We start from the raw sequence: 23,199 nt of genomic DNA on the forward strand, positions 1-23,199 counted from the left end.
TTCAAATCTGACAGTAGCCAATAACCTGAACTTCAAGAGAAGTATAAGAAATACACACAATGTTCCAAGAGGTTCAAGGCCCATTTTCTGTTTTCCTGCATTCAACAGGTAAAGTCCAACTTCTGCCCATTAAGAGGAAGTAACCTCCGAAATTTTCCATTGAAGATTAAACTTCTTTAAATAATACAAGAGTCATGGGGTTCTGTAGTACTCTGTGTGACTAAAAGAGCTTTTTTTATGACCACTTTGATGGACTGTTAGAAGTTTGGAAGTAAACCATGGACCAGTTACTAGGAGGACTCCATAAAAGTCTTTGATCTAGAAAATTTTTGCAAAGAGATATTTCTGTCTTGTTTCCTTTATCTGTCTCAAAACTTCTCTGCATCTTTCCTTAAAAACTGTCATGTTTTATACTCATCCCTTTCATGTCATCCACCCTGCACGCCTGAGAAGTCAATCCAGTCTCTGAACCAGGAAATCAGTCTCTGCTGCCTCCAGGATAACTTTTTAAAGAAATATATCTGTCTCCCATATCACCCTTGGCCTTAGGAGGAGCTTTTCTGAACAACTTCAAAGATACTTTCCATCGTTATTCAAATTATTTGTGAAATGCCCTCATATTTTAGTATATTCTAACATTGAGAAAAGAGAATGTATCCAGAAAAGGTAATTTCAGAGCATCTCCACCCAAGTTGAAGTGAATTTCAATTATATTGAAGATCACAGCATTTGCATATTCATATCCCAGTTGTGGGCTCTTCATCAGTTGCCAGGTGAACTATTCCATGATTTTAGAACTTAGTCTATCTGTTCATTTGACTTTAAAGCCCTCACAAATTTTTATGTCAAGAACCTACTTAAGAAATAAAATGCTTTAACTATTCCAACAGTTGCATTCAATTTGAAGGATCTAGTAAACATTATGAAGCAGAGCTAAGGGAAATACCACATGGTTAATAAAGTTTTGGTAGTAATAGGAGATAAAGTTTGAAGTTTTCATAATAGATTGTCTAAATATCTCCAATACAAAGCATTAAACAAAGCAGGCCCAGAAGCTGTTGTATAGTTTTTAAATTGTCTTCAGAATCTGAATTAATGTAATAATTTTCAAACTATTGATGTTCTGGCAGAAATGTTACTACTCTTCCCCTGTGTTGTTATGTTATCACTATTTCTGTTCAGATTTTCAGAGTGCATTTTATGTGTTTTTTATGTTAGCAAGGTCCTTCTACCTCCCAGTAGTTTGATTTTAACCATTTTCACATTTTCATTAAAACTGTCTTTTAGTAAGAGGAAGTGTAGTAATTTATCCTTACAGGGATGTTGTGACTCAAACACTCCCTTCCCTTCCTGTTGCTTGATCCAATGTAATTAAATAATAGATTTCATTTCATAACTTTGCAGTAGCAATAAAGAGGAAATTATGTTCTGAAGGCATGTTTATTTTTTTTCCTCAGCCTTTTCATGGCTTAAAAGTGATTCTTTCTCTTCGTGCTAAAGTAATGTGAAACAGCCTTTTCAAACTTATGTCCTTGGGAAATGAATGTTAATTAAAGAATGAACGTTAAATAGGAGTTAGGAAATCAGGGCCTTTTTCAGACACAAATATCTGTTGTTCAGTTTTTATATTTATGCTCCTTCATAGTGTTTTCTTTTCTCTCTGAGCAAAGCTCCCTCCTTTTTGCTTTCTTTGATTTTCCTAAGACAAAATCTGTCACATTCATGCTATTGATGCCTAGAGAGGCTACCTGGAACAGAGGCTAGACAAAGTTAAAGAATAAAATAGGTATTTTTTGAACACTTTGTGCAGTACAAGAGCCTGGCCATGGCTCTATCCAGGATGGATGCAAGATGGACAACTGGTCATAAGTTTTCACTCTTTTATAAGTTTTGGTCCATTTACATATTGGGGTTATTTATCTAGTTTCAGCTCCAGGTTATGAAGTCCCATCCTTCCAGATTGCTCTCAATTCGCTCTTGTTTTACTTTTTGGGACTGAAGCTGCAACAGTGTCCTTGGGTCTCAGGCTGGAAAAGGATTGTTTTGTCTAACTGAACTGTGAGGAGAACTTGCTAACATTTCATATGAAGTTCAGAGTCACACACCAATACAGTACAGAATCTGAAAAATATAAAGGCTAAAACTTAAGGCATCACTATTTCCTGCACAATTTACCTTAGTTGGTTTTTTGAAAGCTCTGAGAATTATAATTCATACCAGTGAATAAGAAAATACAATGAAACAACACATGCTTAGAAAAAATTGGACTTCCTTTCCTCATTTTTACATGAAAATGAGTAAGCCTTGGACTGGGACTACTGTTTTCCCTCTATTTTTTCCTTTCTGTTGGGTTAGAAGATTCTTGGAAGAAAGTAGTTACAGATTTAGAATATTGGAACCATTTCGAAATGTCCTCGAAAGACATTTCTTGATATAAGACAAAAAAGTTCATGCAACTGCCTATATTGAGGTGCATTCTGATTATACCTTGTCCTCATTGACATTAAAGATTTCAGGTCAGGATGAGCCTTTCTCCAGTATCATAATGTACACTGCACATTTTGTGACTGAAAAAGTATTAAAACTAAATGGTTTTGATTATTTTTCTACTAATAATTTGGATGCATTTTTTTTGATAGAATTTTTCTACAAATAATTTGGATACATCTTGCAAGGTGACGCCTGAGTTTCAAACTTCTGCTGTACCTGGAGCCAAGACACCTGTGTGGTCTCTCTGGCATCCAAAACCATTTAAACCCATAGTCCTCTGCATCTCTTACATGTCTCACTGTTTAATCAGAGAGATCCTGCAGCATTTACTTGAAGTCCCCATCCAGACTGAGAAGCTTCCACTTGGTTGGTATGTGCACTTGAGTAGGTGAGAATTGAAAAGTAAGAAGTCCAGTGGGAATCATTTCAGGTAAAATCTTTTAAAATTCGAAGTCTTCCATCAAAGTCTTCCATCATTACCATGGTATTTCCTAGCATGAACAGGATTGCATCTCTCTCCAGGGCTGTGAAAACTTCTGGAGCTAAGAAAAGATGTTGGTATTTTTGTATTTTGAATTTTTGATGTTTAATTTTTGTTTGAACCTGAATCCTTTTTTTCTCCTTTTGTCTCCAACTCTAAATATTCAGAGCATGGTCTTGCTTATGTTCTGAGATTTGATTTTTTAAAGTATGTTTATATCCTTCATGGCACCCTGGAGCAGAGCCTGGGCCCTGCTCTGAGCCGTCCCTGCTCACAGGGACACCCAGGGCTGAGGGCCCCTCTCAGCTGTGTCTCCTCTCCAGGCTGAACAGCCCCAGCTCCCTCAGCCTTTCCTCCTCAGGGAGATGCTCCAGTCCCTCCATCATCTTTGCCACCCAGCACTGGACCCGCTCCAGCAGCTCCATGTCTCTCTTGTCCAGAGGAGCCCAGAACTGGACACAGCACCCCAGATGTGCCTCAGCAGGGATGAGCAGAGAGGCAGGATCCCCTCCCTGATCTGCTGGGAATGCTCTTCCTGATGCCCCCAGGACACCATTAGCCTTGGCCTCAGTGCTCACAGTGGCTCCTGGACAGTTCGTTGTCCCCCAGGACGCCCAGGTCCTTCTGTGCAGAGCTGCTTTCCCAGCCTGTACCAGTTCCAGGGGTTTTTACTCCTTCCTGTGTTTTCCTTTGTTGAATTTCAGACAGTTCTTCTCTTCCCATCTCTCCAAGCTGTCAAGGTCCCCTATATTCAGAGCACTAATGGTTGCCAGCTCTTCACAGCAATACTTCATTACCCTGAGGCTTCCTCTAAAAGCACTTTATCTCTGAGCTTGGAGTGGGTAAATACATGTCTTATTCTCCCTGTGTCAGACAGTGACGCCTGATTCCAATTTGCTGTCATATGGAAAGGAAGAGTATTTATTTAGTGTTCTAGTGAAACTAATATGGGGCAATGATTATTTTCCTGTGTGAGCAATGTAAGGATACATGATTTAAACAAATGGTGCTCTCAACAGCAGTGGGAGAAAGGAACCTGTTTATATTAGATGGTCTCTCAATCAACAGAGAACAGGGGTTTTTCTGCTTGCAGCCTTGGAAGCTGTGTAAGAATAGTCCTGAGTGGTGGTTTCTTCTGGAATTTGAAACCAAAGGACAGGAAGCTGAGGGATAGTATAAACCTCTGCTGGTTTGCATGCCCCAGTAATATTAGAGAAAGAAAAGAATTAGAAATAATTGATGGATAGGAAATGAATCTGAGTTAATAAACTAAATATTCAGAAATAATGTTATCTTCAGTTCTTAAGAATAGTAAATTCTAATAGATTTTTTTTGGCTAAAGGAAATGTGAATGCATTTATTGATAAACCGTTTGCATGTTCTTATTTTTCAAAAGTAACATTTAGTAGCGTAAAGACATTCAAAGATGTAACTTAGATGGAAATAGTAGTTATTGTTGAGATTCTCCATTTGGAATATCTATAGTGACACTGCTGTAAAAAAGAAGCAGCCCCTTGGGAAAATTTCAGACCAAATCTTGTTAGTTTTATTTTAATTTGGACTAGATTACCTTTAAAGGTCCCTTCCAGCTCCAACTATTCAATGATTTTACAATAATTTCCTCCAAAACTTCATAGTTTATGTAGTTTAGATGCAGGAAAAATTAATGCCAGTGATTTACAATGGAATGGAACCACTTACCTCAGCATTTAGAATATCCTGACAACCCTAGAACAGAGACAATAACAGAGGACATCTACACTCGGCTTCAGAAGTGGGGAAATCTGTTTGCTGAGGTTGGAGGAGGCCTTTTGGCTGTGAGAATTTTTCAGTTTCAGGCTGGCTAATGAATCTTTCATATCTATAAAGTTCACACTTCACAAAGCTTTTTTCACTGTCTCTTGCTCATTCTAAAGAAAACTACTGCATCATTTCCACTTGAATGATATTTTTCAAGCTTTTTTTTTCCTCCCTTATAATAATAATAGATGAAGTACAAGTTTCCAAGTTTGTTTTCTTGCCTGCTGTTACCACCAGCAGCGGGAGAGAACATCGGCTGTGGCAATCCCCAGTGACACACCAAATCTTGAATTAACACCTATGTAGCCAGTGAATAATTTGACCACATTAAAACTGAGTTCAATGAGTCTGAATACTTTTCTGTATCGAGGCACTTTATTGTTTTAACGTTGTTGGTATAAATTCACTTAGTTTGGTCAGTGTTACCTGCTATAAATGTCAGGTGTGCAATAGGGTTTCTTTTGTTTCCTGGAGAGTAGAAGAATTACAGCTATAAAAGTTGGTCCAAAATGTTGCTTTTGGAATTTGAATTGAAGGAAGGAAAAAGAGAAAAAAGTCATGCCTGAAGCTAAAGTTGAAATACTGTGATTGTTCCTAAATGCATTAAATTCTTTTCCCTGCATGTCAGAGAATGGGGAATTAGCTTAACTTCTAATTTAAGAAGTTAAGCTTAGATTATTTATAAAGAAGAGATTTTTTTAAAAATACTTTGATTCAAGCTCATATTTTGCAAAATAGAGGTATTAATTTCACTATTTACTTGAATTCTTTTTCCTTAGTAATCAAATATAATTTTAAAGGCATCATTCTGTCTCCAATAGATAGCAGAGCCCAGGAACATGGTGCATTTTTAAGTTGGCCCACTCCATTACACAGGCTGACTCCAAGTAGTTTCTTACAGGTCCTTACATATTTCTGATTTTTTTTTCCTTCTTTTTCTTTGGTATTTTTAGAAAGATCTTGTTTGTGACTTGAAGAACATAAACTCAAACAAACTGTCCATATTCTTCCTTTGCTGTTTTTGCTCCCTCTGAGTGTGTAGCTTCTTTTTTTGTATTTTTTCTACTCTGATTGAATTGAATATGTTGCGAAAAGTGATGAAGAACAAACCAAGAAAAAATGTCTGACCTTCTATGATCAAGAGTATGTGAAGTGCAAGTCAATTGAAGAGAGATGCTAATGTCTAAATTCATATTAATTGTTGAGTTTAACAGATGGGAATATTCAGAAAATAGATTCATAATAATGATCTGTGGAGCTCTTTGATAGCAGTGGTGTGGTAAAAACTCTCTAGGCTGAGGTGTGGAGCTTTTTTCTGGAGCTCCTGGGACTGACTTTCACCCAGTTTTGGTCTGAAGGCAGCTGAAGGAAGGGCTGTTCTCTCCTGTGGCTGAAAAAACCTGTGTTCTTTTATATCAGCTGCTTGTCACCCCTGACATTGAAACCATTGAGTATTGAACCTGCACATGTGTTCTTTATGCTTTTTTACCTACTTATTGCCAAAGATGCTTTTGGGTTATTTTTTTCCAGCTATGAGGAACTAGCTGTAGACTTCATATCTGTATCTAGATCCAGCTCTCTCAGCTGCCTGGACTGGAAGTCAAGAGAAGATGAGGTGAAGCAGTCAATCTTGCTTCAAATCTTGCTTCAGGGACTTGAGAGTTCAGTTTTCATAAAGGGACAAATATAGTAAATTTTGTCATTGAAACCAAGATCTCAGTAGAAGGCAGGAGCTGGGGGATATGAACTCGTGTTTTCTTATTTTCATGATCTGTATGGACTGAGAATCACTGTATGTCCAACCTATTATAAATAAAGTTCTTAGCAGTCTCTACAGCTTCCTGAAAGGAGGCTGAAGCCAGGTGGGATTTGGTCTCTTCTCCCAGGTAATAAGTGATTGGACAAGACTAAATGGCCTCAAGTTGTGCCAAAGTAGGTTTGGATTGGATATTAGGAAAAATTTCTGCAGTGAAAGAGTGGTCAAACATTGGAACAGATTGTACAGGGAAGTGGTGAAGTCACCATCCCTGGAAGGATTTACAGATGTCTGGATGTGACACTTGGGGACATGGCTTAGTGGTGGCATCGCAGTGCTGGGTGAATGGTTGGACTTGATGATTCTAAAAGTATTTTCCAAGCTAAACAATTCTATGTTTCTAAAGCCTCAAAATGTGATACAGAGCTTCTAGAGGTCACATTTAATCAACTGATGTTATCTCTAAATGGTCTTCAGTAAAAAAATACTTGCATTTGAAACAAAGTACCTATTAAAAAGAAAATTTATTGTCTTTTAATCTGCAGATGGATGTTTCTTGTTTTAGACAGCTTGTGATGATTCAGTCATGCTGGTGAGCCCTTGTGCAGTGATCTTGAATCATTACCTGTGAGGGTGCTCTAATGGGCTCCATAATGTAATTATCTCCCCAGGATGTGCTAAGTGAATAAAGCACATCCCTTTGCTGAGTTTTGGAAACAAATTCAGTGTTTTCCCTCTCTGTGTGTTAGAATAAGAAGCTCAGGTGTCACCATTAGTAGCATGTGAGATATTACATGGAAAGATTGACGTGAAAACCTATATTTACCTTTTCTATTTAGGTGCCTTCATAAAAGTATCAGGATGCTCTGGAATGTATTTACAGGACTCTATCTTAATTCAGAATATTATTTGGTAATTTTATAAGAGTGTGTTTTTTACATAGAAAAGGTGAGAAAATAGGACATTTTAATGCATATTTAATAACACAACAACCTTCCTGCCTCTGAAAAAAAATTCACCCAGGTGAATTTTCTTGTATAATGAAAACAAAATCGTAGCTCCTGCAGCATTATTCTTGGCTCCCAGCAGTTCCAAGGCATGCAAATATCACCATTCCAGCTCTGTTCTGCAGTTTAACTGGAAGGATTATGTCACAACACGGTATGTTTGTTTTCCAGCTTTTTGTCTGTTTGTCCATCAAGACGGTTTTGTAGAAGAAGTATCGGTGATTGTTGACTTTGGAGGTAGTGGAAGTAAAAATAATTCTGGAAGAAAGAAAAAAAGCAGACAGTCCCATTGAAGTAACTGTGCTTCTGTCACAGGAGAATGAATACTCCTTTCAACAAATCTATAATTTGCAGAAGTTGCAAAAAGAAAATAGCCGTAAGGTGACTGTTAACATACTTCAGTTCATCCTGCCAAGAAAGTTAACTTCATAAAGTCATTAAAACCATGATTACATTTTAAAATATTATTCCCCAGCCATTTCTTCTTAGGCTTTAAAATATAGTTACTGTATATACTACCTTCTTTGTAATGGGAAAAATTATAAAATACACTTATTTTTCATAAACTCCTAATTATTAACAGAGCTATTTGCGCTCCTATAGTTAAAATCATTTCAACACTTCCGTTATTTAAACTTCACTTTTAGGGGTTCATAATTCTACTGTAATAAAAAATATATGCAGACTCTGAGGTCTCAGACATTGCTGGTATGAGGGAATTTAGTCTGTTTTTCTTAAAAAAACTGAGTAATTTAGATTGTTTTCTGTTCTTCCATATCATCCCAAACAAAATATTTTGTAACGTGGACTTAATTTCAAAACTGAAAAAATTAAGAGAAGTGAGTATGTTGGAACTGCTGCAGCCCCAAATTCTGTGACTGGCACTGAGGCTTGGAGAAGGGAGATGGTGGGAAATTCTTGCCATTACTGCTTCATTGCTGTGTGGTGATCTCCTGTATGAGCAGTTCCTGCAGCATTTCCATCCCACCCCTCATCTGGAGTCACGGGCAGTGCTGCTCCCTGAATGAAACTCTCCGTGCTCCCACTGCAGCCAGGGGTGAGGCAGATTTCAGAGAGCTGAGAAGGCTTTTCTGGAATGACAAATGCTCGGGTGCTCAGAGATGGATGGATTCTTTGGCACAGCTTCCTGAAATCCCCCTTCATCACATAATGACTCAGGGCCTTCAGCTCCAGAAATTCAGGAATCAGGCTTATTGCATATTAATGGCAACTCTGGGACAGTCAAATAAGACAGTTTGTTATAATACTAATTATAGCAAAGCACTCACGTTGTGGTTTGAATGAGTCAATTATGTGTGTGTTAAACTATAAATACATCTTCCCCCAGCCTCGGCTGTGTGGGACGTAATTTTTATTTAATTGCTTGGATACATATTTACCTGAGCATACCCTGGTTTCCCAGGTAAATACGTGTACCAATGCATAACTCATTATGGTCTGTTTGAATAAATAATCCATATTTTATAACTGTACAGGAAGTAATTATTTTTGTACTTTGCTTTCTTAAAGCCAAAGAAATTAAATGCTGTGTGTCCATTCCTTAAAATAAAATAGATGCAGAAGTCAAGGCAATACGAGAATAAAGTTTTCATTGTTTTGATAGAAACTGAGAATATTATTCCAGATTTTGATCTTGTGTTTAGCCCAGAATAACTCCATTAAAGTAAACAGTGTTATTCAGGATTTACTTAGATGCAAATGGGACATGAATTTGGCCTTTGCTCCTTACTCTCCTTTCCTTCATCACAAGGCTCCTGCAAGCAGCTCACACACAACCTTTGCTATAAATGTCATTTTCACATGTTTATAATTTGGAAAAATAAGGCATTTTAGCTACACATGGAAATTTACATACCTGAACTTTATGTCTTAGAGAGTCATGGAATGGTTTGGATTGGAAGGGGCCAAGAGATCATCCGTGTGGATGTTTGAGAACTAGCGCATGCTTTCCCTTTGGATATTTCTGCCATTGTTTTACATGATATTCGGGAAAGCTGTGTTGTGTTATCACCATGCTAAGGTCAGGTTTTCTAACACTTTTAAGCTCAGTGGGGCCAAAGTCAGCCTTGGCATAAATCCATTAGCTGCAATAGATTTACACCAGAGAGGAATATTGGCTTGCTCTTGGTAATTTTTTTTTTATCCAGCTCTTTATATTTTATGTTAGAAACATAAGTAGCTTGCGTGCCCTCAGACTAATCAGAATAAGAAACTGTTTTGCTTATGCCAAAAAATAGAGCTATCGTTTTTCACATTCTTACATTTTTCAAGTGAGATTATGTTACTGTGACTTCTGAATTCCTGAAATCTCTCTGGTCTCAGTGACTGCAAGAGCCAAAAGAGGGTTGCAAGGGGAAAATCTGAACCTCTTCATGCAGTATTTTTTGTGTTGTGCGTACCAGATACAGTTAATGTTTTGTGTTCATGTGATTAGTGTGGAAAAAAATTAATGCAGTCCAGTATTATGATTTATGGACTGAATCTTTTGCCCACTGAACACTTGCCAAAATGAAAGCTCCCCCCCACCTTGGATATTAGAAACAGCTACTGTTTTTGTTGATCTTTTTAACTTCTGAATAGGCCTATTTCAAGTCATAGCAGCATGGGAGCTCAGATTAATAATATACTTATTCAGCCAGTGATACTGAGTGAAACCATTGCTAGTGTGAGTATAAAGGATAGGATTTCTTTAAATTATTTTCAGGTGCATTCATGCATTTCTAAAGAAGAATACAGAGCTATTTGAACATAAATTAAATTGCTGTGTATTGATCATGTTACAGGTGTGTATGAATTTTAATATCAAGAATTTTTGAAGGTGTCTCTTCTTTTGATGACTTTTGTGCTGTGCTCACTTTCAATTTTCCATCAGTGGGTTAACAAGGCTAAGGGCAAAAAACCTTAAAATTAAATCTTGCTTTTTGGATTATGATTTTAATTTAGAGGATAAAGTGTGTGGCACCCTTCTATCTCAGTTGATACAGTGTTATGTTTTATGCTGAAACTGCTTGTCCACAGAGGTGATGGATTCCCCATCTCTGGAAAAAATTGAAAGTCAGACTGGATGGGGCTCTGAGCAACCTGGCCTAGTTGAAGGTCCCTGCTTGTTACAGAGGGTTGGACTAGATGACCTTTTCAAATTCCTTCCAGCCCGTTCTGTGATTTCACTGTGCTGATGGGATTTGCTCCTTTCACCTCCCAAGTCAGAACGAAAGGCTTGTGAGGTGAAAGGAGCAAATCCCACCGACTCTTTGCGCATTTGGGTTGAACCTCCTTAGCCCAGTACTTTGATAAACATCAGCTGTGCAGATAACCCAGGTTACCAGATTTCTAACCCTCTTCTGGTTTTGTGTATAAACCCCAATTTCCTGCACCTCCTGAAAGCTGATGTACTTAGTCCTTTACAAAGAGACTTTTTGCTCTTTACAGCACAATTTGAGGTGTTCAGGGCCTTTGTAGGCTCTGTCACAATGGATGTGAGGGCAGTCCATTGCTTCACACTCCTTTGGCCACCTCTTACAAGGTTTTTTGTCATTCCTTGCTCAGTCCCATCTTTATTACTTTCACAGCTGAATGGCCTGTTCTGTTCAATAAGGTTTTTCTGTTCCTTCATTAATAGAGTCGATGTTGCCTGTCAATTCATTTTCTTTCTCCCAAATGAAATAAGAGCATTCCTAAAAAAGTTCTTCATGTGTGTCTGGTTTGTACTAATGCTAAGTCAAGTAGGGGTAGAGTTTCTTTCAAAAAATACTTAGGTAAGCTGTTTAAAATTAGTATTTGTTATTCTAAAAAATTGGGAGAGCGATCAGCCGCCTTTCCACAGTTGCAGATAAAGTGCTATGGCAAGAATTTGGCATTTTTACATTGCCTGAGAGAATTATATGTTCATTTTCTGTGCTAAGAGAAGAAAAAAAAATGGCAGCAGGACTTTTTAAAAGCAATCATTTTAAATATAAACAAAAAAGCTTTTTCTTGAGATTTGTCAAAGGTCTTCCAGGCTTTTCATAAAATTGTTATTCCCTTCTTGGCAAACAAGACTCGAGTGAGTGACACCTTTGAGAGTCCCAGCTTGTATTTTGCTATGGACAACCACGCAAAATATTATCTGAATTTATTTAAAACAAACCCTAGTGAATAAAGTTTTTAACACTGAAAAGGCCATTGTAATACATTAATTTATTTTAGTTGCAGCAAGCAGCTGAAGTTTCTCAGATGAGAGGAGCTCGAGTCATCTCTGCTGAAGATCTCCTGTTCTTAATGCGCAAAGATAAGGTACAGTAATTGGTCAGAAATTTCTTATTTTATGTAGTCAGCTGCTTTTGTGTTTTCAAGTGCTTTCTTAACCTATGTAAAGGAATCCATCATCATGAATACCTTTATTTTAAAAGTATAGCTGCTCGCAATTATATGTGATCAAGCATGTTAGAATCATTCTGTACTATCTGAAATAATAATTGTTTTTTCCTATAGCTTAAATTATCAATTTTTTTTCCTAAAGCTTTAGGGTATATTGTATGCCTTAGAGCTCAAAACAATTTCTTAGTAAGATATAAATATTGATCCCTATACTTTATGTCCCTTTAATTAAGAATCAATAATTCTGATTTCCCCCTGCTTATGAAGGGTGTCAATGTGATATTTGCCAATGAAATCATTACAGTTTTGTTATTTAGACTGTCTATAAACCCTCTTTATTATATTTTATAATATTTTTCTTGTGTTTTATACCACTGAAATCTCCAAATTTAGGTATGGCCTTGCTTTCTCTGAACAGTAAGTAGAGCAGGTCAAGAAGAGAAAAAAAAATTCTTTCCTCACAGTTAATAATTATTTTAAAAATTGTCAACTATTTTTAATTACATTATTTATTCTTCCTTTATGTCCTTTTCTTCCTTAGTTTCCCTTTTTCTCTCACCCTTTTCTCTCCTTTTTTTTTCTTTTCCTCATTTGACAGGTGAAACCTAATGAACAAAACTATTTCAAAATTAAACCCTACTAAAACATGAAAATAAATTGCAGTTTCTTTATCTGATAAAAGCTGTAAGGCTGTTCTGAAAACAGTGGTTGATACGGAGTCAAAGTTCAATGAAATGTGCTTTTCTAGCCTAGAGTTTCCAAAGTAAGCAAACATTTTAGAGTTTCATAAAGAAGCCCGATATCTGAATTTCTCCTTTCTGAAAGTCAAACTCATTTCTGTCTCACAGCAAAGTACCAAAGAGCTCAAATAAATACCATTTAATATGGATTTGCTACTGTTCCAAGGTACTTTCTATGTATGGATTTTCTGCAGAATCTAAAATTAGAAATATTTGAAAAGCTATATTTACTGATTAATGTGCTACACATTTGTATGTTTGTGTGTTGCAAAGTTTATTAAATAAGAAATAATTATGTAATAGTCATTTATAGAAATGTATTTTTTCCTCATAGAAGAAGCTTCGAAGGCTACTTAAATACATGTTTTTTCGAGACTACAAATCTAAAATTGTCAAAGGAATAGAAGAAGATGACCTCCTCGAAGGTAGTAAAAAAGAAATTACTTAATTTGGGAGAGGCTTGATGTCTTGTAAAAATGCTGAACAGCTCAATGCAAAGTATTAATGTCTGGCTTAATAGAGACACAAAAATAGTCTCTTTAGAGGAAATTTGCTGAAAATCTCTGCTTTTCCATTTGAAATATGTAAGCATTTGCATCTACCCTCCAGATGAACAGTACGACTTTAATGTCAGAGCTCTGTTGAAGTAAGAAACTGGTCCTGATTAAAGGGCTTATTGATTTCAGCATCTGTATTTTAAATGCACTACCTGCAATTGAATGAACATTTGTTAAATTATTATCAAAAGGTTTTGATATTGATAGTTTTGACATGCTTTAAGAAATTAAACCCTTATAATGTGAAGTTACTGAACACTAATATATGATGTGGGTGGTTTATTTCAGTGTGGTTTAACATTTTATACTTTAAATCTCTAGTTTAAATAATGGGAAACACTTTTGTTTCTGCATTCCATGAGGAAGTCACAGTTTTTATTACCAGTGCATTTAAAAGAAAAGTGCTTTGAGTTAATAATATATTAATTTATGCCATATTGTTTCCTGGTTTAAAGTTTTGTTGATTTATATTGATATTAGAACTAACATTTCTGTTGTAAAAAGTTAAGGTAAAACTTGTCATGGCATATCTAAACCTTACCATTCTGTTATAACATCTAGCAATGTCCACACACAACTTTCTGTATTAAACTTTCTTTCTCAGAGTCTTTTATTATTTTTTTCCTGTACAATGAATTCCTTGTGTTTGGTTCCTCTGAGCATCCACATTGATGCTAGGTAAACATTGTACTTCTTGCTTTGACTTCATCAAGCAGTGGAGAAGTTTTTGTCAGCTCATTTGAGATTTAATTTGCCTGTGGCATTTTATTTTCATGTTTTGTGTGTGCAAGCAACCTTGCAGAACAGCTTCTTACCTGGCAGCTTTGGGGTTTTGATACTTTAGCTTGTGTCACTATTTAAAGCAAGTAAACAATTCTCTTTAGCCTTTTAGATGTTCATGAAAAGCTTCCTAAATGCAGTTTATCCTGGAATTAAAGAATGCCTTTTCTAGTAGGCTTTGCCAATTCAAGCCATTAATTTTCTTTTGTGAATTAAATGCCTTTATAGGTGCTCTGCTGTTTAGAACAACAGAGATCATCTTGCCAGCATTCTCCAGGTTTTACTGCAGATCAATGGTCCATCACCTCTGGAATTGCATCTTAGTGGTCATGTTAGAGTTTGCTTGAGACTGTAGGTAATGAGGATGTTCTGCATGTGTTCAGGGAAGAACATTTCCTCAATGTATTCTGCTCTGTGACTCAAGTTCTTTCTACCAAAGAGGGGTGGTTTCCTCTAGAGCTGTGTCCACTGTGGGTTCTTTGGTGAGATGCAATGATATATGGGCAGCAGATTAGTTTTCTCTAGATTATAAAAAACTATTTGGTTATACTGAAAAATACTAAAGATGATGTTTTGCTATTACTGGAGCAGAACAGTGACATCACCTTGTTCAGGTAGCACAGCTTGTGTGAGGGGCACAATAAAGAACAGGCCTTTTCTGCTCGGTACTGGTTCTAAATCATGTCACTCTGAGTGATGTTTGGAGAAGCCAAATAAGTTAAGTTTTTTGTTCTTTGCTTGTCTTTGTGAAGACAAATTCAACAGCAATAACACCAACAAGCGGCAGAAGCTGGCCCAGGACTTCCTCAACTCCATTGACCAGACTGGAGAGCTCTTGGCCATGTTTGAAGATGATGAGATTGATGATGTCAAGCAGGAGCGCATGGAGGTAATTCTTTCCTTTTACTGATACCCAGCAGAGAAACTGTGAAACATCATGCTGCTCTGATGCCTTTCTCATGCTACACATTAAATCATTGTTACATGTTTTTTCTTTTGCCCAGATGGTCTAAAGAAATCCTATTTCCATATTTTTCCTATTCCTTCAAGTGTTTCTTGATATCTAAGCACACATGCTGAGAAGGAAGATTACAGAAGGGTAGTTATGGATCTTTCTGTCTGCTGTGTATTTTTATTTCCTTCCTGTAGAAAGCAAATTCTATTTATAAACATTCCATGCACATTTTTCAGAACAGTATTTTCCTTTCTTATTATTTATCTTCTTAGCAAATTGTTTCAATAGCATTCGAGGACTCTTCATATAATACAATGAAGTGTTACACAGATGAAATTAAAATATTCTGTGCAAAAATGCTTGAGTATAAATTCTTATCTCCATCCTTTTGAGTCCTATTTTCTGTACTATGTAGTTATGAAAAATTTTGTCTATGTTAAAAAAATGCAGTGCTACATGACTCCCATAAAGCTGGGTGGGATTGAAAAGTAGTGTAGCTGTGTCAGCATGGAAGTCTGTGGTTTTGACTAATTTTCTGTGGGTGGGCAGGACTACCCTGTTTTTTTGGTAATCTGGTCCACAGTAAATGCAGAGTAAAGTTTTTCACCCTTCTTCATAATCAGTTGCTCAATTCTTCCTCATGTTTTATGTAGACAACTGAATGTCAAGGGCAAAATTTTGCTGGGAGCACACTCACAATTCCAGAGAAGTATTTGAGCCAATTTCCATCCATTTTCAGACATCAACATAGTGGACAGGACTGTTGGAAATTTGATATATGTAGGGTGATTTCATTACCCTTTCAGTGCTGGAAGCTGGGGGCTTTGTTTTGAGTTCCCTTTCAATGCTGAGGTGGCTCATGTGTTTGATAATATTTTTATATTTAATATTTGGCTATTAGGGCTTCATTTCTTTTTCAGGATTTCATGGAAAATTATAAGAAATAATGGAATTTTTATCCTGTGCTAGTTGCTACTTTCTTTCTTCTTAATGGAGCCTCTTTTCAGAACTCTGGCATTTCCAGTTTGCTTTCTGCTCCTTTCTGCCCTGCAGTGGGAAGAAATCAAAACCTAATGAAGAACCACTTCTCTCTAAGAATTTGGTTAGGAACAAGTCCCATTTCCCCCCAGCTGAGAATTTGTGTCCTTGAACAGTTGTATCCAACCACTGTTTGTATTTTGGAAACTGGTGGTTTCTCTTCTTCAACCTCTTATTTATTTATGCAAAATTTTGTGTTTTAAATAAAGGCAAGCAAATCCTTTGAGATTGTGCACACAGAAATAGATAACAGCATTCTTCTGAATGAATGGGTTATGTGCTTGACTTTGCACTCTCTTCTGTTCTTACAGTATAGTATTTTTCAGGTCTGAAAAACTACAGAAATTGATAAAAGTATGAAGTTCTCTGTTGTAAACAATGGCAAATCTGAATCTATGTTTGTCTGTTGGGGAATATGTGTCTGTAATCAAATATTTGCCTTTCATTTGAGTATATGTTTTGGGTTTTGTAACTAGACTGTAATCCATGAACTGAAGTGTGTCTGTGCATTAAATATAAAAAGTAATTCTTCTCTCTCTTGCTTGACTTCATTACATTTTGTGAACTCTTGACCTGTTTCTATGTTTAAAAAAAAGAAAAATAAAATCAAGGTCTTATTTTAGAATACATTAAGGAATTATATATGGGTATGTAGCCAGTACTATCTACTTGCTTTCTTATTAGTCTCTAAATCTAAAGACAAAACATGAAAGACTGGTTGAAACATGCTACTCAAAATTTTTAACATATTTTGGCTTTGTTTTGTTTGGGATTTTCTTGTCACTTTAAGGTGAGTGGAAAGGAAGCAAAGATAGTAGGAAATGTGATCCATTCCTAAAGGAAGAGTTGTTAGTGGATGGGCTAATCTCCTGTATCACATTTTCTTTCTTCAGTAGATTGTTTAATCCACACTAAATTCTGGAGGAAATCCAATAGACAATTTAACAGGGTTTTTTAAGGAATTAGTGTAGTTAAATCATGAACTTCAATCTAAGGGCAGTGTTCCTTTTAGGTATCAATTACCTCAGAAATGTGTGGTTATCTTGGTTTGGACAACCGTAAATGATTTCAGTTCCACTCTGCCTTGGGCCAAAATCATGCTAAGCTGTCCAGAATAGATGATAAACATGTATTTCTGATGTCATTATGGGCTAAGCAGGATATGATTGTTTAGCAGTATGGTTTCAGTTATGATACAAAATGCAAATATTGTTTATACTCATTCCTTCCAAAGCATTTCATAAAATTAGAGCTAAGCCTTCATGTTGTTGCCTGCAGTGCTGTGGGGTCCATACCATTTCTGTACCACAGAGGAGTCAGGAAAGCTCTGAGCCACTTTAGGATACTACTAAAGGAGAGCAAACAATTCTACACTTCTTTGACTGAAATACAGCCTCTAGCACTGCCATATTAAAAGCAAAGGACACTTATCTAGGATTGTCTTCTATAGAATTTACTGATGTATCCCATGATTTTAATTTGAAGCAAAGGGAATGTCTCTGGATCAGTAATACCAGCAATGTACAAAGGGACATTGATCCAAGGTGGAATACTCTTAAAATACTCTTTCTACGGGGCAGAAATTAAGAACAGATTTCACACTACGTTGTCATAACACATGATTTTTTTATCAATACATTGTGATAAGATGACTTTTTATAAAAACTGCAATAATAGCATTACGTAGAGGCAAAACAGCCAACTGTATTGGCAAAATTAAAACAAAATAAAAACTGGAATAGCACCTCTGTCTCACTTCATAGCAGTTCCTATCCTGCTCTCTTGAGACAACAGTAAAGCACCAGTGACACACTGCTCAGAGTAAGAACATTTATAGATGGAAAAAGTGATTCTCATTCCTGCATGTAACTGAACTGTGCATGTGTAGGAGAGATGGATCTTAGAACTGGTCTGCATAGTGTGTGCCAGTCTCTTGAGAATAACACATGTGGTGGCAATCTACCCACACTCCTTTTTTATTGCACAGATTGGGCTGTGGAATAGCCAGAGCTGGTGGTGCTTGGGAATTCAACTTCGCTTCCTTTGCCTATTCTATGACAGTAACTGAAACCTTGCAGGAGGATGGCTCTGACTCTTAACAATCATTTAGTGAGGACAGGTGGTATTCCTGTGGGATGTGGCTGAATTGGTGGGGCAAAAATGCCCCTGTTCAGTTAAAATCTTTGAATTTTTCATTATACTGCAGTTTGAGTAGACTTGGAGTTTTAGGTGCTTGTGTCCTTATGTTGCTCCTCTGAACCTCTCAGGTTTCTGACCATAGTTAAACCAAGTGCAGGTTTGGCTGTGATTTTGTGAATGGTAACTTCAGTCCTGCTGTTTTTTTTCCTGTGAGAGCCACTGTCGTTTTCTCCATGTCATGCCATTAAATCAAGCATAGCTATTTAAAAACTTCAGTCAACATCACTACAGAGCTGACATATCTCTCATTCTGTAAATACCCATTTTTTATCATTTGTTTTATAGCTTTAATGCTCTCTCTCCCCCAAGAAAAAGTTTTCCCATCAGAAGTCTGGACTGACACACAAAAGAATTCATAGAGCATCATGCTGAGAGTGCTCTGTTTCACTTCTGTTCCCATAGGATTAGGGGAAACACCATTCATCTGTCACTCTGACTGCTAGTTTAGGGATACATTTCCAACACTCACATGTTATATGGCAATAATTCAGTTGCAGTAGCTACCATAATGCTTTCATAGTACATTGCAAGTTTAAATAAACAGTATAGGGAAGATAACTTCCCTACAAGAATAGACTACCTTAAAGCAAGCTTGAAGCCAGCAAAATGGTAAAAAACTAAGTTAAATCCCTACTTTCTGGTTCTTTTGCAGGGGGGGTTCGAGCTAGGTGATCTTTAAGGTTCCTTCCAACACAAACTATTCGATGATTCTATGAGTCTATGATTTAAGGTCTACTGTCCTATGAATTGCTGAATTGATATTTAAATATAAATTCAGTTACTGAAGTGATATTTAAAAACTACAGATACCTATTTTTATTCTAGGAGGTTCATTGTGGATGTCATTTTTTTACTGCTGCTTGCCAGTATTCTTGTCTTAGTGAGAAATCTCTAAAGCTCACAGCAATGCAATGGGCTCTGTGCAAAAGATGGTACATGGCATTAAAGTGTAGGTAGAATATATAGTTTTTTACATTTTTTAAATTACTCCTGTTTAATTTTGTCTTTTTTGAGACAGAGTTAATTTGTATTCGCACAAGACCTCAGAACACACCAAACTGCATCTTGAGGTACAAGGAATTGTGCTCTGGGAGTTCACTCTGTTTCAGTCTTAGAAATATGTTGGACTTACAATAAAAATTAAACTACACAGTGACAAAGATGATTCCTTCCTGCTGGAGTATCATCATCAGCTTTTGAGTGATCACACTTTGACCTGAGCCAGGTCATGTTGTTCCAAACAATGTCCAACTCTGGGGGCCTCAACACAGGAAACCAAGGAGCTGTTGGGGCAGGTACAGAAGAGACCATGAAGGTGCTCAAAGGCTGGAGCACCTTTCCTGTGGAGCCAGGCTGGGAGAGCTGGGGGTATCCAGCCTGGAGAAGGCTCCAGGGAGACCTTAGAGCCCCTTCCAGAGCCTGAAGGGGCTTCAGGAGAGCTGGAGAGGGACTTGGGAAGTGCTGGGACAAAGGGGAATGGCTTTAAATTAAAGGTGGGTTGATTTAGTTTAGACATAAGGAAGAAGATTTTACAATGATGTGAGGCACTGGCACAGGTTGCCCATAACCATTCAGTGTGAGGTTGCAAGGGGTTCTGAGCAATCTATCTACTGGAAAATACCCTTTTCTCTGCAGGGCAGAGGGACTAGGTGGCCTGTAAGGGTCCCTTCCAACCCAAAACATTCTATGACTGTAAACTCCTGGGAGGCGGCAGAGGCCAGGAACTCTCCCCACCACATGGTTTGGATGTGACCACTCTCTTAGGAGAGCATTAGCATGGACAGAGGTTTCTCTATGGTGATTGCCCTTGGAGACAGGACATGGACTTGGGGTCTTTTAATTGAGAGAGTGAAAATTCGAGGGCATAAATCAGAAGTAAGCAACTGTGAGCTCTTCTTTTCAGGGTGGATCTGAAAGATGGTGTTGAAGTTCTCAAATTCATTATACAAATTTGGAAAAGATGTACAGAGAAGACAAGCAGGAAGCGATTTAGGAAGAACTCTGAAACCTTTTAGTACCACTGTGCTCATTTCACCAGCCAAAATTATGCCAGTGTAGGTGCTGGGGAGGGGGGGTCATAACTCTTTAGGGAGCATCTGATTTAAAGCCCATATGGAAAATAGGGACAGCACACACTTAATAGAAGCTGCATGCTGGAAGACAAACTAAGAAGTTTTCTTTTACTAAGCATCAATTCTCACTGCATGTCTCTTTTGCTCTCCAGTTTTGATAATATACCTATTTTTCTTTTCAAATAATTATTTTTGACTTCCTTGCTGAAATCAGATTCATATTGACAGAATCTATATTTTGGGACAGAGTCTTTGCATTTAGTTGAGTGCTGGCTTCTGTTATCTCACAGTATTGTGCCCAAATCAAATAAATTATTGCTCTTTAGAATCACAGTTTATTGACCTTAAACCTTCTTTGATTTTAACAGCTACACCTTAGTAAATAATGCATCCTTGGGTAAGATTTGATAGTGTAATCCCTGCATGGTTTTGTGCTGTTCTTTACCAAACATATAATATGGGCAAATACGGGCAAAGGGATGCCAGTGGCAGGACAGAAGGACAAGCCATAACATTAAATCCCTGAAATCTTACTTTTTAAATGGACTAAATAATTGCAGCCCTAAATGCAAACCAGTATCGTCCTCACCTGTGAGGCCTGGCCAAGTAAGAGTAGAAAAGGATTTATAGTGGCTAAATGAGGTACTCAAAGAGGAGTGAGAAAGTTCCTAGCCAAGGACATGAGAGTCCTGGTACAGTGAGGAAAGCAAGACCAGGATCTCATTTTCCCATTCCCTTGACCTGTTTAGAGAGCTCCATTCATCACTTCCACAAGTTGGGCTGAATTTCACTTAGTGGTAGCTGCCTAAAAGTTTAAACATCCCAGAAACTTAGGCTGACTTCTGTACTCAGAAATTAGAGGAAAAAAATCCAGGGGGAAGTTAATTTCTTAGATCAGAGGTAGAAATAATTTTATTTTTTCCAATTTTTATTCCTAGAAACATCTAAGTTACATTTAAGTGCACTTCATCAGATGTTAAGAAAAGTACTTCCAGGATGATTCTCTTTGGAGATTCAAGATCTGTGCTGTGGGACCTTGATATAAAAGAAAAACCTGTAATGATGATATAAAGTAGACTTTAGGGTCACACCAGCTCCCTATATACTGTCTACTGCTTTTCATTTACACAGATGCCAAGATTAAAAAGAACTTAGATGAAACATCAATCAACAAAAAACCCTTTATTCTCTAGGCAATGGTTTTTTTTTTTTTTTCAATACTGCAAAATGGAAGTTAGGAATGCAAATATAGAAAGAATTCATTCCACTGCATCAGTTCACACAGTGTTTCCAGATGAGTGCAAAGCACAACTGGTAGCAACTCAACTCTAAATTTGCTGTTTTGGCATCAAAGTATCTGTAAGCATTATTTGGTATAAAAATAAGCCTGGTGGTATTAATGGTTTCTCTGATTACACATTGCTTGGGAATGTTTGGGATAGTGGGAAAGCGCTGTTTCTCTTGGGCAGTGATTGAATTGGTTAAAAGTAAACAGAAAATATACAGGAACAGTTTTTCATTATTATCTATATGGCTGTAAATGTTGTGTCATTCTCTTTGGAATGGGAAAAAGCCCCTGAGTGGAAAAGATTTCTTGTCACAGCCAGTATCAATCAAATTTTTACACTGCTAAATCTAACATTATTGGCTTTTTCTCACATTGGGGTTACTTGCTATGGTTACATAGAGTGGCCTGTTTGTTTGGATCTTCAGTCATGGGGTTTTTGAGCATTTTAGAGAATGTTACTCATACTGCAGCTTTGCTGGGAGAGCAAGGTGTTATTTGCTTTTCTGTCTTTTAGTTCTTTGAGTATTTTTTTGTCACTGTTTGCTTTCTATGAGGAAGAGGAAGATTCAGGGCTGTCGTAGTTTTGACACCCAAATGACTGTGTCTCAAATTTTGGAAGGAAACTTTGTATATATATTATTTATATCTGTGATTAAATGTAGACACACATGCATATAAACAGTATTTCCATGGAGCATTTGATTAGGAGCCAAATACAAGACTAACAAAGCATTCTCCTTCTGAGAGTATTTTGACATGTTTAACATGTTGCTTAGCTCTACTAATCACCCTGTATTGGTACTCACAACAGAGTTATTTTTTATGTAAACTTTCTTGAATTGGGAGCAAGGATTGATGCTGAAGTCTGACAAAGGTCCTATTGGTAGGAGGTTATTGAAACTCTTGTTGTAATTTAAAGTAATTAAATTTGTGCTAATAGCCATTTGTATTTTTGAAGTTGTTTAGAGGTGCAATAATGCAAATCTTGTCTGCAAGACAGGCTGTAACTCAGCTACTTTAGAGTGGAAGTTATTTTTTCAGATCTTTGAACCTTTATGTAGCAAATTGCTGTCTTTTAAGTTCCACCAAGCCTAATATTGAGGTTCTTTTTAAATGAAGAGGAAACAACAAGTCTTTATTTCTTATGGTAAGATGTTAACCAGGTCTACACTGAGAACAGTTCTGTCCTCTCAAGTTTTTCAGAAGGAACTCATCACTTGCATAAAACCATTTCTGAGACTGTTTTGCACAGGATTCACAAAACTGAAAACCCACGGAGCTGTAACACAAATTAAAATTATATAAGAATCTCAAGCTCAGTATTATTCTGTAAGATTCTTACTTCTTATTTGTTGAAAGGAAGAGATTTTCTGACACTATTATGAAGAGTGAGACTGAAATCTCAGCACAGAGACCCTGTATTTTTGGCAGAAATCTTCACAACCACTTGCTCCTCTCACTCCCATCTGGAAAACTCTGTAGGCAGGAGCACCTTGGGTTGTCAGCCACTGTGTGACCAAGCCCCAGGACACCCCTGAATTTCTCTTTCCTTCCATTTAAAGTTTCAAATCACAAAAATCTTTCTGTGGAAAAAAATAATGCCTTCTAACAAATGAAGACAATAGAGGAAGGCTCTCTGTGGCATGAAATAGAGAGGAG

At 37.0% G+C, this 23,199-nt stretch overlaps 1 protein-coding gene across 6 annotated transcripts in view; it reads left to right on the forward strand.

Annotated features, from left to right (window-relative positions):
* The window catches only part of SUPT3H (SPT3 homolog, SAGA and STAGA complex component), a 255,169-nt gene that overhangs the window by 157,865 nt on the left and 74,105 nt on the right, over positions 1-23,199 (forward strand). For all 6 annotated transcript variants that reach the window (XM_009095965.4, XM_018921768.3, XM_018921740.3 and 3 more), the window contains 3 exons: positions 11,741-11,827; positions 12,986-13,076; positions 14,741-14,877. In XM_009095965.4, coding sequence (XP_009094213.2) covers positions 11,741-11,827; positions 12,986-13,076; positions 14,741-14,877 — 315 coding nt within the window. The remainder of the gene's footprint in view (positions 1-11,740; positions 11,828-12,985; positions 13,077-14,740; positions 14,878-23,199) is intronic.

The sequence above is a fragment of the Serinus canaria genome, chromosome 3, assembly GCF_022539315.1.
Source record: "Serinus canaria isolate serCan28SL12 chromosome 3, serCan2020, whole genome shotgun sequence".
NCBI lineage: Eukaryota > Metazoa > Chordata > Aves > Passeriformes > Fringillidae > Serinus > Serinus canaria.